The sequence below is a fragment of the Stegodyphus dumicola genome, chromosome 2 (assembly GCF_044657685.1).
Source record: "Stegodyphus dumicola isolate Sdum_Otavi_A_Nest chromosome 2, ASM4465768v1".
In the NCBI taxonomy this organism is placed as follows: Eukaryota; Metazoa; Arthropoda; class Arachnida; order Araneae; family Eresidae; genus Stegodyphus; species Stegodyphus dumicola.
The window spans coordinates 88,629,200-88,649,729 of record NC_140769.1 but is presented as its reverse complement, the minus strand read 5'-3'; the positions used below and the strand labels follow the sequence as shown (position 1 = coordinate 88,649,729).

Genomic DNA, 20,530 nt, shown 5'->3' with positions numbered 1-20,530 from the left:
TTCAGTAGTGGTCATCCACGAGGAACCACACCCGCAGAAGATGACCGGTATATTGCCTTACAGGCCAGAAGAAACAGGCGGCAGACAGCGGGAGAAATCGCTAGACACACAACACAGGCGACTGGACGACCGATATCGCGTTTTACCGTGGCCAGAAGACTACACGGTGGTGGTCTGTTTGCACGACGCCCTGTACGGTGTGTACCTCTAACGCCTGCCCATCGGAGAAAGCGTTCTCTGTGGTGCCGGGAACACCAGAATTGGAGAGACAATGAATGGGGACGAGTACTCTTTACAGATGAGAGCAGATTCAGTCTGATTAGCGATTCTCATTGCATACTCATCTGGAGAGAGCGGGGAAGCCGCAATCATCCCTGGAACATCATTGAAAGGGACAGGTATGGAGGTGGCGGTGTTCTCGTTTGGGGAGGTATCATACCTTCACATCTTCGACGCAGGTTCAGTCAACGGGACCCGTTATTGTAACAAGATTCTTCTTCCATATGTGCGTCTTTTTAGAGGTGCCATGGGTCCGCAGTTCCTTTTCATGGGCGACAATGCACCATGTGATCACACGGTAGCTGCCAAACAGCTCTTAGAGAGTGAGGATATTGAACGTATGGATTGGCCAGCACGATCTCTGGATCTCAATCCCATCGAGCATATATGGGATTTTCTAGGCAGACGCTTGGCAGCTCGTATCTTACCACCAGTAACGATTCCGGAGCTTCGATTGGCGCTGCAAGACGAATGGGCAGCAATGCCTCAACAACTCATTGACACCCTCATTCTCAGCATGGGCAGACGCTGTGAAACCTGCCTAGCAGTCAGGGGAGATCATATCCCCTATTAAAGACCGGATGTTTCTTGCTGGACACATATCACAGGGATGTTTCGGCCTTCAGTCGCATTGCGCTCCATGCTACTTTTTCAATAAAGCTTCTTTTTATCCCTCTGATTTCTCTTTCAGTAAGTGTTGCTTATATTACTCATGTCCTACCGTATTGGGGATCTTACAGTATTAAATGTGTTGATTTGGAAAGCTTTTGTACAAAGTTATATTGAAAAAACCGTCTCGTCCTTAATTTTTGCACACCAGTGTAAATGAAGATATCTTTATATCATGCTTTCATGTCCTCCAGCTATTTGTGTGATGTCGATGAAGAAGGTTGCTCTTTCAAATGCTGATTTGTAGATTGTTTGGGGATGATATATACAGTCATGTTTGATCTGCAAATTGCAAGAAATATTAATACCCTCTAAAATCTCAACACAATCGGAATTGCGGCAGGGTCTTATGGTTTACTTCTTATGTGAAGTTATTTTTTCATCTTAGCTGAAATTTATTTTCTCCGTTTGGCCTTATCTTTGGCTTGCTTTCTATAATCTGCTTTTCTCCCCCTCGGCGCGCAGATGGTTTATTTTAATCTAAATGAAATTCACTATGAATTGCCTTAATAAGAATAACTAAGAATTGATGTAATTACACTGAACAGTCCTAAATAAATGGTCGCATCTCGCTGAATATAGTGCGAGCTATTAAAAGAAAGCATATCTAAAAAAAAGAGTACAGAAGAGACCTGAAAACTATAAAAAAAACCATAAAAATAATAAATCTAGCTTTAAAATCCAAAATGCGCTCCACTGTTCCGATTCAAACCAAAGGTGAGCCTAAGTTGCCGACTGGCTGCAAAAAAATCTAAATGCCTTGCTTCATCTTGACGACATAATGACAGTGTCTTGTATATGCTCTACGAATACTAATTTAAATAGTTTGATTTGTCCAGTATGGCCCAAGGTTAATTTTTTTGGGTTAGCTCTTAGAAAACAGTTACAGTGCTTCTCCATTTCCCAGCAGATGTTGTTATGAAAACCAGGCGACTTCTTGAACAAGCTATCATTCTATTTCTCATTTGAATCCAGGGTTCATAGCCACATTTTAGTTAAAAAATAAGCACCTATAAGCACTTTTCAAGCACATTTTAAGAAAAAAATAAGCACCTGCCTAATTACATCATACACAACTGCATAACCTTAAAAATTAGACTTGTAATTTAAAATATGAGAAATGAAGTACTTATTAAGAGAGAATAAGCATTACCTCAACCATGGAAAATAATTACTTTTTTTTTGTTTTTAATTTTAAATAATAGTTCAATTTACAGAACTAGTTTACAATGAGAGAAAAAAAAACTATGAAGAACTAAACTATATTACAAGATTTAATGATGAAATTTCAGTTCAAAATAGAGAAAATAAATAATAATAAGGCATATTTATTGTATTCGCTTGGATCCTAATAAAAAGAACAATTTATTTTTCCACTCATATTGATATTTAAATAATTTAAATCTAAATTCTGAACATTTTCTAAATTTTCATTGTATATCAGTTTTTTTCTTAACAGATATTGCAAGCAAAGTAATTTAAGTAAAAAAGAGGAACATTTCTGAAATCAGAAGACAGAAATTTGCTTCATTCAGTCATCTTTAACAGTAAAAGCTTAACTAACCCGCAGACTTGGAAATTGGCGAATATTCGGACAGTTGAGCGTAACTTGAAGGAGTGGATGGGGGGGGGGGTAGACTGTAACCGCTCTTTAGATTTTTCCACTAAATAAATGCTTTTGACATTTCAATATGTGCATCATATAAAAATAAACCAACCGAACTAAAAAATATTCCGCTTAGCAAGCACGGTAAAACTCTTTTAAGTGCTCATAAACAAATCTTGGACTGAACATCAAAATTAATTATCTCTGCAAAATATCACAAACGTTATTGCTCAATACGTGCACCGTAATTCTTCCCTACGTGATATTATGCAATCGGAATCAACAACTGCCGGTATTGGGAGAAAAAAACTAAATAACTGGAGTGTTTTTCATTCTAATTTTCAACAGAGGGCGTTAAATTTCCGGAATAGAATCATTCTTCGCTTGGGTTGGTAGACCGCAGAACTTTTAGTCCTATTCAATCCAAATTGGAAAGTCACCCCCCCCCCGAAAAAAAAGGTCCGTTGCTTGTTTTGCAGCGAACTGTAACAGTTTCAATATTCAAGATTTTGCGGAGAAAGGGGAGACCTCCCAACCTTCGTACTGTATAATGTATTGGCCAAAAAATTGAAACTATTTTGACCATTCGATTACTTTTATTTAAGCCAATAAATTAATTCGATTACTTTTATTAAGGAAATAAAAGTAATTCGATTACTTTTATTTCCCTTTATTTAAGCCATTCCGAATATTATTCCTTAGAAAGCTAATCTGTGTTAAAACACAACCATTTTTGGAAGTTTACTATACTTCAGCAGTTACTGCAACTATGTTATTATAAACATTCATACATATGCTCATAATGAACTGACCAAGCAGAACGAGAATGCAAATCTTTTTAAGATCTTGATAGAAATTCAAACGTGTGTAGTATTTGGGTGGGAGGATGCCGAATGTAGCGGAATTTTCTACTGCTTTCGCAATTCTTTGACCAATAGAACGAGGGGCACCTGTGTGTACTCTTCGTGCACACCAAAGGTTATGTTAATGCAGAGAAAGGGGGAAAAACTATTCTGGGAGTATGACTCACAATCTGACATTCCATATTAGGAAGAAAAGTTGTTTATTTAGTTTTGGCTTTGGTACGGGAAAAAATAGCACATTCATAGAAAAAAAAAAAAAAAAAAAAAAGCACTAAAAACAAAAAAATAAGGGCTTTAAAGAAAAAGTAAGCACCTATAAGGGTCTTTGTATTTTATTTTCAAATATAAGGATTTATAAGCACTTATAAGGACTGCTACGAACCCTGGAATCCATCCCACCCAGACAAATAACGACAGAGGGCTTTAGACGTTACTGATAGTGTCAGTCTGATTCTATCAGTGGCGCCTGGAGTCCCTCTATTGGCCTCTTTCTGATCTTATATTTATAGTTGTAATCGGCTGTACTTAACTTTATTTTAACTCATGTTCCTTTAAAAGGGTTCTTAATATTTAATTATAAATCTTCTTAAAAGAGGTTTTTAAACCTGGCCTTAAAACTATTAACATTATACTAAAATTAGAGAGCTGTTTTAGTGAACAACATACCAAATATGATCCAACGTTATATTTGAATTTGCCGCCCGGGGCAAGAACCCTGGCTTACCCCCCCTCGCTAGATCCGGGACTGATTACTGTAGTACATTATGCATAAATTGTATATCTTCTAAGTTTTATATAAAAGATGTTCCCCACAAAATTTCACAATCTTTTATTGTTTTATTGAAAGCTTACTTTGGAATCATACTCATTCAAAAAGTGCATGCTATTTGTGGACTTATTTTTATCTTGTGGACTTACTGGCTTCAACAGACTTTAGCCAGGATTTTCATTCAACTTCAACTATTTTTACAAAAGGACTTAAAAAAATTTACTTTTCAATGGACATTTTGAAGAAAATTGAAGACTTTTATGATTCAAATTTATTATTTAGTATTATTACATATATTATTATCTTACAGTTCTAAATTACATGTTTAGTTATAAATTATATGTACCTATTGTAAAATTCTATAACTAAGCATTTTCTAATTATATGAGAAAGATCATGAGTTATGATAGGGCATAGTTAAAGCCTGTAAGCTATGCCCTGGATGTTTTTCTCCATATCTTTCCTCATGCTCTAAAATTTTTTCTTGCTTCATTAAAGTACTAATGCTTTGCTCTCCCAGCCGCTCGTTTTGAGGGAAGATGAAAAATATACAAAAATATGATGGCTTTGCTCTATGCGAACAAGCAACCTCTAATTAACTTTCCGCAATTTCAGGATCTCCCCTAAGACCAGTACTTTCGAGAACATTCTAGCATGTTTTGTAACCACTACTTTAAATGTAGAGTTCACACCATTTTTCATCAGACAACTTTCTCCTTCTACTGCTATCAGACCTTTGCCGCCGCTCTTCCCATTCTATCTTCCTATTTAGTTTAAATTACTATGACATACGTAATCTTGGAGAATTTAACAGAATAATGATTTGCCATTGGAATTGAATAAAGATGTGCAATTAAATTAAAATTCTTCTGTGTTGTCATTCTGATGTGTAGGCCACTCAGCCACAACAATGTCCGGATTTTGGTGCCAAGCCTTCATTCATGTGCCCAACTGCCAAAATATGACATATATAAGGATAGAATTTTGAAATTATTAGAGAGGTACAGATTGCTCACCTTTCCTTGTACTATTTATGCCCAACTCTTAGATTATCTGAAACGGCTTTAGCCTTTTGTTAGTTGTGTTTACTTGCATAATTAGAGGGGTTAAACCAAAGCTTACAGTAAAACTTTGCTGTATGAATTACATGTTTTAATTACTTAAGTTTAACTTTGACTTTATATTATATGAGATCCTTCATGCAACAATAACTTATTTTGTAACAGTATATAAGCTGTGTAATTTGTGAAGTTAGAAATAGGAACCAGGGTTGTAGAGTCGGTAGAGAAAATGACCAACTCTCTCATATATATATATGTAAACATATACACATAGGTTACAGCTTATTTTTTTAATATAAAAGAAGTAATAGATGCTACAGAAAAAAAAATGATGGCATAGCAAATTATTTATATTAATTAGCATTTATTATGAAACGGAAAAACTGGCATTAGTTATTTTGAAGAAACAGTATAGCTTCGGCAAGACTTTCTTTGTTGGAGGGCCATAGATATGATTCGATAAACTTCAGAGCTGAGAAGAGTCTTTCCTAACTTGAGTAGGAGGAAGAGCTGTTACTGTTAGGGCTACTTCTTTTAACTTTTCAGGATAGATTTTTTATAAGGTCTAAAAGAGGTGTCTTGCAAGCAATAATTATGATAATTATGCATAACTAGAGAAGATATTTCTCAAGTTCTTCAAAGGCTGTGTATAAATCTTGTTTGTATTTTTTCATTTTTATATCTAACGGCTCTTGGTTCTTTATTTTCATTTCTTTGCCTTAGCCTTTTCAATATTAATCAAAATATAATTCCTCTTTGGAAGAGGATGATGGAGACTTAATTGAAATGTCTGTAGTTTGACTGTCCTGATACAAACTTTCCAGTTGTTCTGAGAACAATCTGCTTGCTTCCTAAGAATGACATCAATTTTGGGAGTTCTTGCTGCTATTGCTGCTTACCTAAATTTACCAGTGAAATTTGTAACTAAATAAATAAATTTAATCACTAATGGCAAATATCACATCCATTCTCCTCCCTTATATCTATTTATTAATATTTCAATAAAATAGAAAATAACTATTTATTAATGTATATAGTCCATAAATAAAAATAATAACTCAGCTTATCATTAATTTTTTTTCAATTCATTTTAATTTCATTTCAAATTCAAACTGTCCAACAAAAACTAGAGTTGGAGTCGACCTGTTTTTAGCGACTCCAGCTCCGACTCCTTTTACCCCAAAATCTGCTGGACTCTGATTCTGACTCCACAGCCCTGCTTTAAACCTTCTTTAGAGTTAATAGTTATCTCCAGAACACAACAACAACAACAACAAAAAAAAAGAAAAAAAATTGGGATAATAAGTTGCCTGACTGTTTACACAAAGCGATAAGTTAGCTTTGAGGTATATGCTGGTTCTGGCATAACTCAGATTCATTGGGATAAAGGAAACGTATACAACATGTAAATAAAATCACTTCAATGCAATTACTAGTATGGAACATGCTGAGATAAAATTTACAGACTCACTGAATCAAATGCAAAGCTAAATGAAATAGTATGTTACTTCAATAGGTTAACCATTTAAATAAATACTGGTCTTGCTGAACAGGATTAACCATTTAATGCCTTATTGGCTTATAACAGAATCTGAGGTTTAAAAAAAAAAAAAAAAAAAAAAAAAAAAAAAAAAAAAACCCAAATTTTATGTAACAATTTGAAAACTCATAAATAAAAAGTGGAAAAGCAACTAATTATTTATAATTATGCATTAACTAGTAATTAAAACAAAACCAACAGAACCACCTGATTTAAAATAACGACAAAACAATGTATATTATATTGAATAAAAATGCTAATGCACACCTGCAACAGTTTTATAGCCTGTTGTTCCAAACTTATTCCTTCCACATGTTCTATAATCCATGCAACGGCTTCTGCACTGATAAAAGTACAGCTTGGCCAACCCGATTTTGAAAGGAAATTCAGTCCTTCTCTAAAAAATATTTTTAAATAGTTAATCTATTTATTAAAAATTTTAGGAAAAGGTAATTTTAAAAATTCCATGATATTAACCTACATTTTAGTGATATTTTAGATAAAAAAGTTAGAATTTATATACATGTATAACATATAGAATATACAGTGTAATCTTGATTATCCAGACTAATGCTGGGTAGGAAGGCCATGGATAACTAACAAACATGTTTAATCCAAACCATTTATTTTCAAACACATTGTATGTTTATTTCTTAAAAAAAAAAAAAAAAAAAAAAAATCAGTAATTTAATCTTGTTTTTGAGAAAGCTTAAATATTTGTTGAATTTCCTTGTGTAAGTTTTGAATTGCTATTTGCAGTGTTCGTACACATTTCTGCACACAGAAATTAAGTACTTTTAAGGACTTTTAAGGCCCATTAATGAAAAAGATTAAGGACCTATGAGCAAATGGGAACAGAATAAATTAAATTAAAAATATTATCTAAGCCTGAATTTCACTTTTGTAACATCATCCTAAAAATAAAATAGATCCATAAGTAGTATGCAGTATTACTAAACCTGAATTAATGAACATAACTATTTAATAAGTTTAAGCATAAAATAACCTTTATGCAATTCATCAAGTACCATTAAATATTTTACACTTATAATAGTTGGTCATATTTGAAAGAAGATAGGTGGCATTTACATTTTACTAACAGTTAGCTTTATGTTGATTTTTTTATGTCTAATTTTGTCACATACTTGGTCAGTCTAGAGGTTTAGCAGGTAGATTTTATGTCAAACGGCATAGGTTAAAATGAGAAGTAAAATCATAATCAGCATGATTCAGAACAAAAGACTGAATGTTGTCACTGCTGCTGCTTGTCTAGAGAGAGACCCGCTGATTAGAACAAACCAGAAAGGCCTGATGTAGGCATGGTTGGCAACTGTTGAAAGTTAGGCTCCGTTTGATGCAGTTAGTGTCGTAGCTTCATGTAGAGTTCGAAGGGTTGTAACCCAGTTAATATACTTTATAAGGCATTAAAGCACCAGAGGTAATAAGTTGTTTTGTATTATTTTAAGTCTCAGTAGATGCAAAGAATAAGTTTTACTTGAATTGCTATATTTTCGTATTTTATCTTGTGACCACAGTGAGTATTACTGAAAGGCAATAACTGGCTTTAGTATGTAGAGATAATTTTTTTTTAACAATATTTGTTAAAAAAAGCCCTATTAAAATCAAAATCTAATAAAATTTCACAGTTTAAAATACATGTAATTTATGACATTGATTCTTAAACGATATTAGAATAGTTACACATTAAACGCTACAAAACATTTATGTTTTGTAACAACAACACTCAATAAAATATTTATCCATCATTTTAATTCGAAGCCTTCCCAGACATTTTGGCTAGTTTATATCAATTTCCTTTTCTTTAAGCATCTTTTCTAAAAATTAGAAATTTGTTTCAATATGCAAACGAATGCTCTCCCTAGTTTCTGCGTGCTTTATCTCCTAACTTGTCAACCTCTCCACAATGTACCTATGAGGGTTTACTTGATCTGGTAAAAGTTATATAGTCCAAAACCGCCGACAGACATGAAGCATATTATTGCTATGTCTTGTCAACCTCTCCACAATGTACCTATGAGGGTTTACTTGATCTGGTAAAAGTTATATAGTCCAAAACCGCCGACAGACATGAAGCATATTATTGCTATGTCTAAAAGTAACTACAATATCAGACAAAGGTTTAAATAAGCCTCTTATTTAAAAAGAACTTAGTAGTATAAAGGCATGTTCTGATGCTAACAAAATCAATTATAGCTCACGGTGATGAAATTAAACAACAGCAGTCTAATTCAAACTAAAAATGTATAGAGGTCAAAGATTATACAATTTAATTAAAATTTAATCTGGCTCAGTAACTTTATCATATGAGGAAATAGAAACGGGAAATTATAGTAAAGGCTGAAATCATAAACAATTGGGTAATTTACATAATAATAACTGCATATATCTTTGAAGAATAATTTCTTTATATACTCAGTTTCTTTCTTCAACATGTTTCCTTTTCATTTTAGAATTTTTGGATTTAATTAAGGATTTCTGATATTCTAAAAAACACTAAATGAATTTAGAATGTTCAGAAAATGCGGCTAATTTTATTTTAGTAATATGAACACTCAGAAGAAATATGAAATATATATGGTAAAGGCTGGTTACAGAACTGATGTGGCAGAATTTTTAGAATTTAGTGACACACCGAACAACAAAATCTAGAAATGGCAATACTTTTAGAACTTAGAGCAGGCATTGGAAGCAGAATTTAGAAGAGCACTAAGCAGCAGAATTTAGGACCCACAGAGATTGCATCAGGTGGGAAATGCCTAGTGCCAGCTATGTGTATGATGCATTAAGACATATTAGATGAATGTTTTAAATTACAGGTTTTCAATTTCTTTATTAATAAAAAAACTCTTTCTATAATGCCTGCCCATGTAATAAGATTACAAGCATTTTTGATATTTTCCATGCTTGTGTCTAGTGAAAAGTAGAGAAAATAAAGGGAAGATTAACATGTTAAGATTCTAGTATCAGAAGTAAAACATTCAAATATTATGTTTTCATTGTTCTTCCAGACATTCTCCAAAAAGTAAGAAATTCATCGCACATTTTCTGTAAAATACATCCATTACGTGTTGATACCATGGAGACATTTTTCACTTTGTCACATATTTCTCGAATCTCCTAGAATCGTGGGTCCATAAATCTTGCCTTCAAATCCTTCTAAACTTTCCAAGCTGCAATGTCTAAAATCCTAAAGAAAAATTATCTGTACCAATTCTGTAAAAGCAAAAAGGCAGAAATATTTTGGAAAAAAAGAAGGAGGGAAAAAGTACAAAATTAATTTTATAGAGAAAACTGATGCATATTCTGAGAATTTTGAATATTCTGAGGCAATCATATGGGAAATACTCTACTATGAAATACTTTACTATGAAAACTAATACTTTACTATGAAAAAATTAAAAAGAAGACATTTTTAATTAATTACATAGCTCATTTTGCTTTTGCTAAAAGCTCTTTTGTAAATTGTGCTTTATAGCAAGCATTATACCTTGTTTATTTTTCAGATTCAAAATATTGTATAATAAGTTGCCAAAATAAAACTTATGACAGGGAAAAAAATGTTTTATTTTATTGTTGTTTTTTAAATATAATTTCAATATATTACCATTATTTTAATGAAATTAATTAATGTTAGGATGTTTAAAAAAAAAAACGTTGAAAAATTCCTAAATCTCGGATTTAAAAATTATCTATAGAAACTGATCTCAGAATTGCTAAAATGTTGAAAAGTCGCCAAATTTAGAACCGTTTAAAAAAAGAATTCACATCCCTGAAAGCGAAACGTTTTTTAAGAGCTCTCTTTATTAAAGAAAATTAATTTCAAAATGCTTATGTTTCATTTCTTGCTTAGAAACTCAAGTATCTCATCATTTATATTAGAAATAGAAACAAATTATAACTCATGAACCCATTCAAAAGATAACCATATATGCATCAGTCAATCGCCAAAAATATTCCTCCAAAATGTTAATTCACACTCAAAATGGCAGTCGTAAAAACAGACAGAAATTTCAGATGATTAAAATTAAGGACCTTCTGCTGATTTTGGCCAAAATTAAGGACTTTTAAGGACCAAAAATCGATTCCTAAAAACTTAAGGACTCTTAAGGATCGTACGAACCCTGTATTTAATCATTGTATCTGAATTCTCTTTGGGTGATTGAATCCAACATAGTTTCAATAAAAGTCACTGCTGTCTTGAGACTAATGTAATTGTTGATATCATCTCTGCTTATATTTTTAGTGCCACTCTTTGCTTCTTCTGTTCTTGTGACACATGACAAAATCACGAACAGTTAGTGTGTCAATTTCATGTTCTCCGACAAGGTTTATTATTGATTTGCCGTGTTCAAACCTTTCAATTAATGCCAGTTTCTGTTTTAATGTTAAAACAATTTTCTTGCACTTAGTACTTACAGCATGCTTTTATTCATTCTTTTAAGTTGTCAGTGAATTTCTAAAAGAATGAAAAGAAAATATGCACGAAAATACGTATGAAACAAAAAAATCTCAGTGATTAATCAAAACAATACCTTCAACTATGCACAAGCAGAACAAATTGTATGAGATAATCACTGAAACAAAACCTACAGATGTAATCCAATAGTTTGTAGAATATGCTCAGACTTGTGAGTGGGCACTGTCATGCATGAATAATCAGTAAACCAGACAATCCACATCTGGATAATCAAGAGTACTACTCATAACTGGTACACACAGACTAGAAATAAGTGTATGTAGATAAAATCCCAATAGGTAACATTTTTTATATAATAATAATATACTTATTAAAATATATAGATGAGATTTTTACTGAAAGACAATAATATGACTGATATATCAAAGTAATCAACAATAAGGAAAACGACAAGAGCTATTGCAATTAAATTTTCAAATGACAGAATAATTAATTAGAGCTTAAATACAATATCTTTAGAAAACTATCACTAGAAAAATATTTCCTTTTTGAATACGTTTAATATTAGCATTGTTATTTAGTTGCTTAGTGAAAATCTACTTTGCGAATTACTTTTTTGAGCAAAGAAAAAAATTACATATTAATTGGTTATTATTATTATTTTTTAATGATTGAGACTACCCACAAATAAGTTTTCTGAACTACCCACAAATAACACTTCCAAAGTAACTTGCTATAAATGATCCTCCCTAGAAATTATGGTCTTCCCCAGCACTTATCTATCTTGCATATGAAACACACACACGTACACACATATATAGTTAGATTACATAGACATGAATAAACTAATTATGAGGTAAAGTAGGTAGGTGCATAGAAAATGTTTTTACAGTTATTTATATTACAGAAAACATCTCGAGTTACATCATATATTGTCGTAATCAATCAACATTAAAAATTATATATGCAAGGAAAACAATAATGTTGACTGTTCTGGTATATACCAAGGATATTTTAAGTATATGTTGATTGCCAAAATTGAGTGATTTATGGTAATATATCATCTAAGTAAATTTACTGAAATTTTCTTTAAGTAAATTTGGTTTACAAAATTTTTAATTCTAATACCATAAATGCAGAATACTGAATTGCATACATAATAATTTTTGTGTAAAATACATAGCTCAAGATATTAAGTGAGTGTGTTACTGGGTTGCATTATCTTAATGTAATATGATAGAACAAAAATAGACCAAATAGAGGCCAAGCTCAATAAATACTAATGCATGTACAAGAATTTAGACATCATGAATAAATCTCATGCATGAAAACTGATGGATATTAAAGTTAAAACAGGAAGAACATTAAATTGATACTGCAAGTGAAATTTGGCCCATGGTTCCTATAATTTTTTAATAAAAACAGCTGAGCTGTAGCATTACAGTTAATGCATGCTGGAAAATGTCCTTGATGGAAATCAATGATTAACAAATCTAATGCGTCACATTAAAACTACCTGCCTACCAATATTTATTTACAAATGAATGCTTTCATGTTTTTATGTATCACATTCAGACATATAAATACTTTAAATTATCCTACACTATAAACTTCAAGCATTTATTTATCCCACAATCTTATAAATAAAAATAGCATTCATGATTAAAATTGCATATCTCCTTAGAAGAGCACTAGAAAGTAAATGTAAGACAAGTAAGTTTCACAGAAGAAATTAAAGGAATAAAGAACCAACCAATTGCCAATCTGGCAATATCTTTTAGAAATATATATATAGACTTTTAGAAATACATATTTTTAATAATTGCAAGTTTTCATTCTTTTTTGATAATACACTCATTTGATGTAATTTATAAGGCATTTAATTGATAATTTTTATATAAAATTTATATCATTAGTTAATTAATAAAATATTGTTTGAATGCTATGTATTGTGCTTTCAGACTAAAAAATAACAGTTTACATCATATTATAGTTAAACTTAATTAGAATAAAAAACTCAGTAGGATAAATGGACACAAATTTTATGTTATTATTTTCAGATGATTAAGAGCAAAAGAAGAACATCAAAAGTTGTTAAGGAAAACACTCACTGAGTATGCTTCATAGCTTGGATTATTTCAATATCATTTGATGCTTCATTTAATTTCTTCAGCTCAGAAGGAAAACTAATAATTTAAAACATTTAAAAAATAAATAAATAAACTGTACAACAAAAGCAATGACAAGAATTATTTGAGACTAAAAAAAAAAGGTACATCATACTTGTCTTCGAGATTTTCTCCTCCAGTTATTGGGGCTAAAGAAACATCAGATTTTGGAATAGTTATCTGAAAAAATTTTCAACATAAGCAAACATATTAAATATACAGTAATATCTCCCAATAAAGGACACCTACTGGACCAGACATTTTGTCCCTTAAATAGAGGTGTCCCTTCTTCAGAGGGTACACACTAAAAAAATGTAATTCGATTAGAAATTCAGGCTGTATCACGCTTTAGTCAAGTGATATATAAATATGTAACATAATCACATATGTTTACTTGAAGTTAATGAAAAATAAACATTCTGAATTAAGAAGTTTAATTATTACAAAAGTGCATAAAACAAATAATTGAGTTTTGTACTTAGAGAAATTTATTGAAAATAAACCATTACACAAGAATATTTGTAAATCTGTGCAGCAGGCATTTTTTTTCCAAGTGGATTTTAAAGTCCTGCTAATCTTAAGTCCTTCACTGTTACCAACATTTATCAAGATTTTTTTTAATTGGGAGGTGTAGTTTAAGGCCTCCATATAGCTTATGTCACGATTTTCTTTCAGCTCTTCTTTGTCTTCCTCACTGCTTTTCAAGTTATTTTTGTTAAAGCTCACATCATCAACTACAATTGAAATAAAATATTTTAAGTTATTTTTGGTATCTTCAGTACACAAGTTTTCAGAGATTTCTAAAGTTCTTGTCATTTAGCACTGCCACTGATCTGGACGAGTTCGAACAATTTGTTTTCATCAAAGTAGTAGTAGTAGTAGTAGTAGTAGCGTTTTCACTGAGGGCACTCGAAACTAGAAATTCAGAGCCTGTTTTCTTAAAATAATGCTGAATACAACTTTGTGATATAGATTTAACAGTCTCTGTTATTCACTGGATGGCATTCAATACATTGACACATTTCACAGGCAGATTGCTGTTTTTGCAAGCAGCTTGATGAAATACACGGTGTAAAAACAATGTTCTGTTAAGAACTTTGTAGCTTCTGGTTGTACCTTGTTCGAAAGACCATAATATTGATGTAGCATTAGGTAAAAAAAACACTTGTTGCACACATGCACTTGCAATATAATAGACTCGGAACTCGTGGACTGTAATTTTAAGTAACACTTTATTCTCAATTTTACACCGTTCATGGCAACTCGAAGCCACAAATTTTTTCAGAGACTCTTAACTCCCATTCTCATGTAACAAACTCTAAGAGCTCAAGGCGCATGCTAAGACGCAAATATAGATGCACACGCAGATTCAACATACTGCCTGTCTTGACATGATGTAATCATTCAAAATTGTAAATCTTAACAATGAAAATTTTACACAGTGTCACAATACAAAATACAGGTAAGTAATTGTAAACATCAACTACTATAATAAGAACACATATTAATTAATTACAAACATAATTTTACTTTAATTTGGCATAGGTAAAACACAAACTTTATTAATTGATCTCTTAAAAATACCGTTTTTCGTTTTTACTGAAACTACTCTAATCTTATTGTCTTTACCTAAAAATATCTCTACGATTCTGCCAAGAGGCCAGTTACATACAGGAATATTATCAGTCTTTAAAATTACCACAATTCCAACTTTGATATTTTCCCTTTCAAAGAAACATTTAGTTCCTCCTTGCATTGCACTCAAATAGTTATTTTTCCAGTACTCCCATGTTGTTTGCTAGATTTTAGTCAATTTTTACCAGCTCTTTAATCTATTATCATTAACGTTTAAAATATTAGGTTCTGCAACAGCAGTGATACGTTTGCCTATCAGGAAATGGCCTGGTGTCAAGATATCAAAGTCCTCTGGTTTAAATGATAAAGGATCCAAGGGTATAGAATTTAAGATCCCTTCAATTTGAATAATTACTGTAAGAAACTCCTCATAGGTTAGTTTTAAAATTACCTACCACATGTTTCAAATGAAACTTAACAGATTTGACACCTGCCTCCCAAAGACCTCCATGATGGGGAGCTCTAGGGTAAATGAAAGACCAATCAATACTCTCACTCGATAAATAATTACTTAATTCATCATCTGGTTTGCTGACTAGCTTATTTCTTCAATTCTCTGTTACTACCAACAAAATTGGTTATGTTATCTGAAAATATGCATGCACACTTGCCTCTTCTCTGAAAAAATGCTTTAAGGTTGCAATAAATGCTTGACTAGACAGGTCTGTTACCAACTCAAGATGGCAAGCTTTGGTAACAAAACAAACGAAAATGCACACATACACTTTGTTAACGCGATCTTTTCTCTGGTTGGTATTTTATAAAATAAGGGGGGGGGGGAATCTACTCCAACGCAATTGAAAGGAAAATTCGGGCTGACTCTTTCTTGAGGGAGTTGACCCATAAGTTGTCGACAGGGCACTGGTTTGGCTTTGAAGCATACGACTCACTTATGTACTATTTTTCTGCAAATGTTGTGCCCATTCAAGGGCCAAAACCCTTGTCTAACAACAGACAGCCAATATGCATGTATTTCTTATGAAACATCACAATAATTAGAATAGTCAACTTATGATTTTTGGTAAGATTATTAGAAATTTTCTCTCAAAATTCAACTTACAATTAGCTAATCTGCCTTTAACTCATAAAATTCCATACTGATCTAAAAATGGAAAAATACATCTTACCTTACTATCTGGAGGTGCCTTACCCTCCTTTTGAAAGCTCGAGATTTCTTTTTTAAGTTAAATATTTTGAATCATCTTAATAAGTTCAGCAAATTTTAATTCAATACTCTGAAGAAGACCGGAAACTTTGTCCTTTCCTTTGCAGTTGTTTACAAACCCTAAAAATAAAACTTAAAACACAAATAATTTTACTGTAATTGTTACTTAAATTTAAGAAATCCTCAATGAAATGGTTAGCTTTTACATTAAGAAAAATATTAGAGTCACTAAGGATTCTAAGTTCATCTGGAAAGTCCTTCATAATGACTTCCTCCGGAATCTTTTTATTTGGATACTCATCGTTTCTCTGGAACAGAGAGCCTTTCCACAACATATTATTTTGTAGAAGTTTACTTGGGTACAAACCTTGGGATATAAGATCACTCAGATTTTTCTTTGATGACACATGACGCCACTGATAATTATTAGTCAACTCTTGAATTGTTGCCATTCGATTTGCAACAAAACTATTCAACTAATAAGGCTCCCTTTGTATCCACGAAAGTACAATCATGAAATCACTCCATAGATACACTTTGTTCACAGGAATCTCTAATGCAGATATTACTCTTAACAATTAATCTTGCAAGTAAGACTGCTGCATAAAGCTCCAGTCTCAGAATAGTAATTCATTTAATATGCGAGATCTGGGTTTACTAGTCACTAGCCTTGTCTCTAAGGTTGCCTGCTTCGTATGCTACCCAGAGGCATCTGCAAATCCATGAAGTTCCACATGGTCTACTTCTGCAGTAAGGATAAACCTTTTAACTTTTATTTTACTTATAACTTCCAATTCAGTAGAGAACTTCTTCCATTCATCAGCTTCCTTTTTTGGTAGTGGTTCATCCGGATTCCACAACCACAACTGTAGGAGGAACATTTTGGCTTTACTTATGATTGGTCCTAGTAAACCAATTGGGTCAAACAATCTTGCAATTGTGGACAATATCTGTCATTAAGTAACAACTATGTCATTATCGAGTTTCACTCCAAAACTGAAAGAGTCTTTCCTAGACCTCCAGGACACTCCCGAGTGTTGTAGATTCTTCATTAGGAAAGGGATAGGTGTGATCATCTTCCGCAAGTTCAGCACAATTACTGCACCTCTTGCAAAGTGTCGTTCCTGCACTCTTCAGTATTGCAGTTAACTGAGATTTAAGCTCCTTAAGCGATAAGCGATAAGCAACGGAGGACGTGGGCACGTCCCTTTACCAAAAGGCTAATCGGTATAGCACCACGTCCACCTATATCTAGAGCCTAAAGAGGAATCACAAGATGCCACGCACCGGGCACCCAAACTCAAGAGCCAAATTCAACCCGGGGGCAGTCCAACAGACCAAATGCCCATGAAAGACAGTCCCAACAACTGCCCAGGCCCCACATTTATTAAATAAAATAACAAAAGCATACAGGGCCAAACAAGGCCGAGTTTTGACAATAAGCAAAAATTTTACAAAGGTGTAATACATACAAATATAGAATATACATAAGCTAAAGTACAGTCTGATGTTGGGCAGCCCAATAATATACAATGAGTAAAATATAGACAGTAGAATTAGACTTAATGACAATATAACATAAAAACAGAGAACATAGTGACATAATGAATGTAAATGATTACAGCAATACACAGAGGATATACCAAAAGAAATAAAAATAAAAGAATACAATAGCCATCAGTGTGTGACTGGAAGTACTGATACATGGGAAATGCGTAAAGCATTCAGAATTCGACTTAATTCAAGACTAACAACTAGATCGGGATACATTGCATAGCCAAGTACATATATTTGACAAAGCAACATATTGAAAGTCAGTGTAATAAACTAGATATTCGCTATGACAAAGTAATGTTACTGTGTGTGTGTGATTATGGCAAAGTCTCGAGGGCTATCTGCCTAAGAGGGAGGACTTTCTAAGGGAAACTGGCTCGTATACACGTTACACATGGGCAAAACCACAAAAACGCCCATGCAGCCAGCCCGTTCGCGGGATTCGAACCTCAGACCGAACTACCAGTGTTCAGCAATTTTATCGCTCGGCCGCTGGTGGGCTCAAAGTCATGTTACAATACCGCAAGTAGTGATGTGATACAGAAGAAGTAGGTAGCGTACAATATAATTTGATCTCGGTACGCATTCAATCCCTATAGTACAGCAATAGTTAGGAAAAAGGAATATGTTATACAAAATATATTTAGCATGCAACTGCGTTTAAGATATACAAAGGTTGATACATTGGTTACTACCAATTATGGTACAGGACTCGTACCACACTTAGTAACAGAATGCAATAGCGGTACAATACAATTGATCACGTGGTATTGAGGGAAAAACATGCAATAAGGTTAGTTATACGATTATGAGGAATAAAAATAACATATTTAACCTGCATAAAAGTTAACGAATATAGGATACCATACTATACAATATTACAATACAATACAAAAAAATTAACATATTTAACCTGTACTAAAGGCCAACTGATATAAGATACTATACAATACTATACAATACGATACAGTAGATACAATACCACAATACAATACGATATAGTAGATGCTATACAATACTATACAATGAAAATACAAAATACATTCAGTGTTGGTGACACAAAAATACATTTAAAATTGTCATGACACTAATGATGAAAATACAAAATACATTCAGTGTTGGTGACACAAAAATACATTTAAAATTGTCATGACACCAGTGATCCTAATGCAGCAAATAAATTGATGCAGTTACCTGCATAAAAGTTAGTTAACTAATTTAAGCTCCTTAGCTATATTCAAAGATTCCGCACCACTAAGCACATAATCTGTTTTGAAATTTTCACATCACTTATATAAAAAGTTTTTAAGACTGGTGCAGCTAATGGAAATTGTGGACCTTCATCAATTGACAATTGGTTAAGAGTTCTCATAGCTAAATATGGCACACTAACTGTACCAGAAGTCACAGCATTAAGCTCGTAGATTTTTCACAGGTGCATCACTTTCTTTTTTCCACAGGATTCGCTGCAAACATCTCTATTAAGGGTTAATTTCAATCATTCTATACATTCTTTTACTATCTGCTGTAAATGCAAATGGGTATTTTCGAAATCTAAGCATGACTGAAAAGAGATCTTCTTGAATAACTCCTTCATTACATTGTAAAGAATTTAACGAAATTCCATTTGATGTTAAACATGATGCATTAAACACTGTTCTCAATTTAGTTGTTGTTTTTTGAGGACGATATACACCCTGATGTGGCATATAGTACACAAACCTAAGCTTAATTTTCTCTTTAACCTCAGTCATATGCCCTAGCTCTTCTTACTCCTTTAAAAAATCTTGATACAGACTTAAATATTCAGGGTCTTTAACTAATCTTTTCCATACGGAATTTAACCTTTCAAGGGGGAAAATCTTTTGAATTTTCTAAGCAAATAGAACCTTCCTTTAGTGGCATTGTTACAATGTATCTCCCTTCTTCATTCCCCTTATGAGTTTGCCGATAGTGTTCTTCACATATTGTTGTTCCTTTATTTTTTGGAATGGCTGATTCAACATTCTCTATTTCCCAAAAGTTTCTCATTATTTGCTCCACTGTTTTCATTAACCCACAACGTACGTGGTTCTGTTCTTTTGATGTAACACTTTCCGAGACAATAAACCAAAATACACTGTTCTGCAAAATAAGACTCGATTTTTCGTAGGGAATCTGTTCAGACTTTAATATTTCAAAGAAGACCTCAGCTCCTAAAAGCATCTCTAAACGTTCTGGAACATTAAAATTCTCATCAGCGAATTTTATGTTACAAAATTCTTGCATTTTAATATCAATTTTACTTGAAGGAATCAAATCTTGTGTGACTTTTGGTACCACTAATAGGTCTAAATGTCTTATGCAACTTTTATCTTTATAACTAATGCATGCTGACACTCTCGATCAAATTGTAAACAAGGAATCATTTAATCCAGAAATTGCAATGTTTACCTTATTTGAGTGGAGATGAAGTCTATTGGCAAAGTCTCTGCTTATAAAAGATGAAGTACTGCCGCCATCAAGTAATGTTTTGACTGGATGTAGCTTACCCATATTGTCATTAATAAAGCAGATTTTATCATCAAATTATTCACAAATTTCATTTTGATTCATCTTTTTTTATCCGGTCTGTTACATGTTGTACATCTATTGATTTTTCTTCATCCCAAATAGTCTTAAAAGTAACGTTATGTCTTTGCTTAAATTTTTCTAACCAACCATTTAATGCTTTGAAGTTCTGTAGTCCTGAAAGTTCTTTTGCTTTTTCTTGCAATAATAATCCACTTACAGGAATACTGTTC

At 32.6% G+C, this 20,530-nt stretch overlaps 1 protein-coding gene across 7 annotated transcripts in view; it reads right to left on the bottom strand.

Annotated features, from left to right (window-relative positions):
• The window catches only part of Iml1 (GATOR complex protein Iml1), a 283,312-nt gene that overhangs the window by 45,045 nt on the left and 217,737 nt on the right, over nt 1–20,530 (bottom strand). For all 7 annotated transcript variants that reach the window (XM_085810857.1, XM_085810858.1, XM_085810852.1 and 4 more), the window contains 3 exons: nt 13,509–13,573; nt 13,337–13,411; nt 7,055–7,184 (listed from right to left, as the gene is read on the bottom strand). In XM_085810857.1, the coding sequence (XP_085666983.1) occupies nt 7,055–7,184; nt 13,337–13,411; nt 13,509–13,573 (270 nt within the window). The remainder of the gene's footprint in view (nt 1–7,054; nt 7,185–13,336; nt 13,412–13,508; nt 13,574–20,530) is intronic.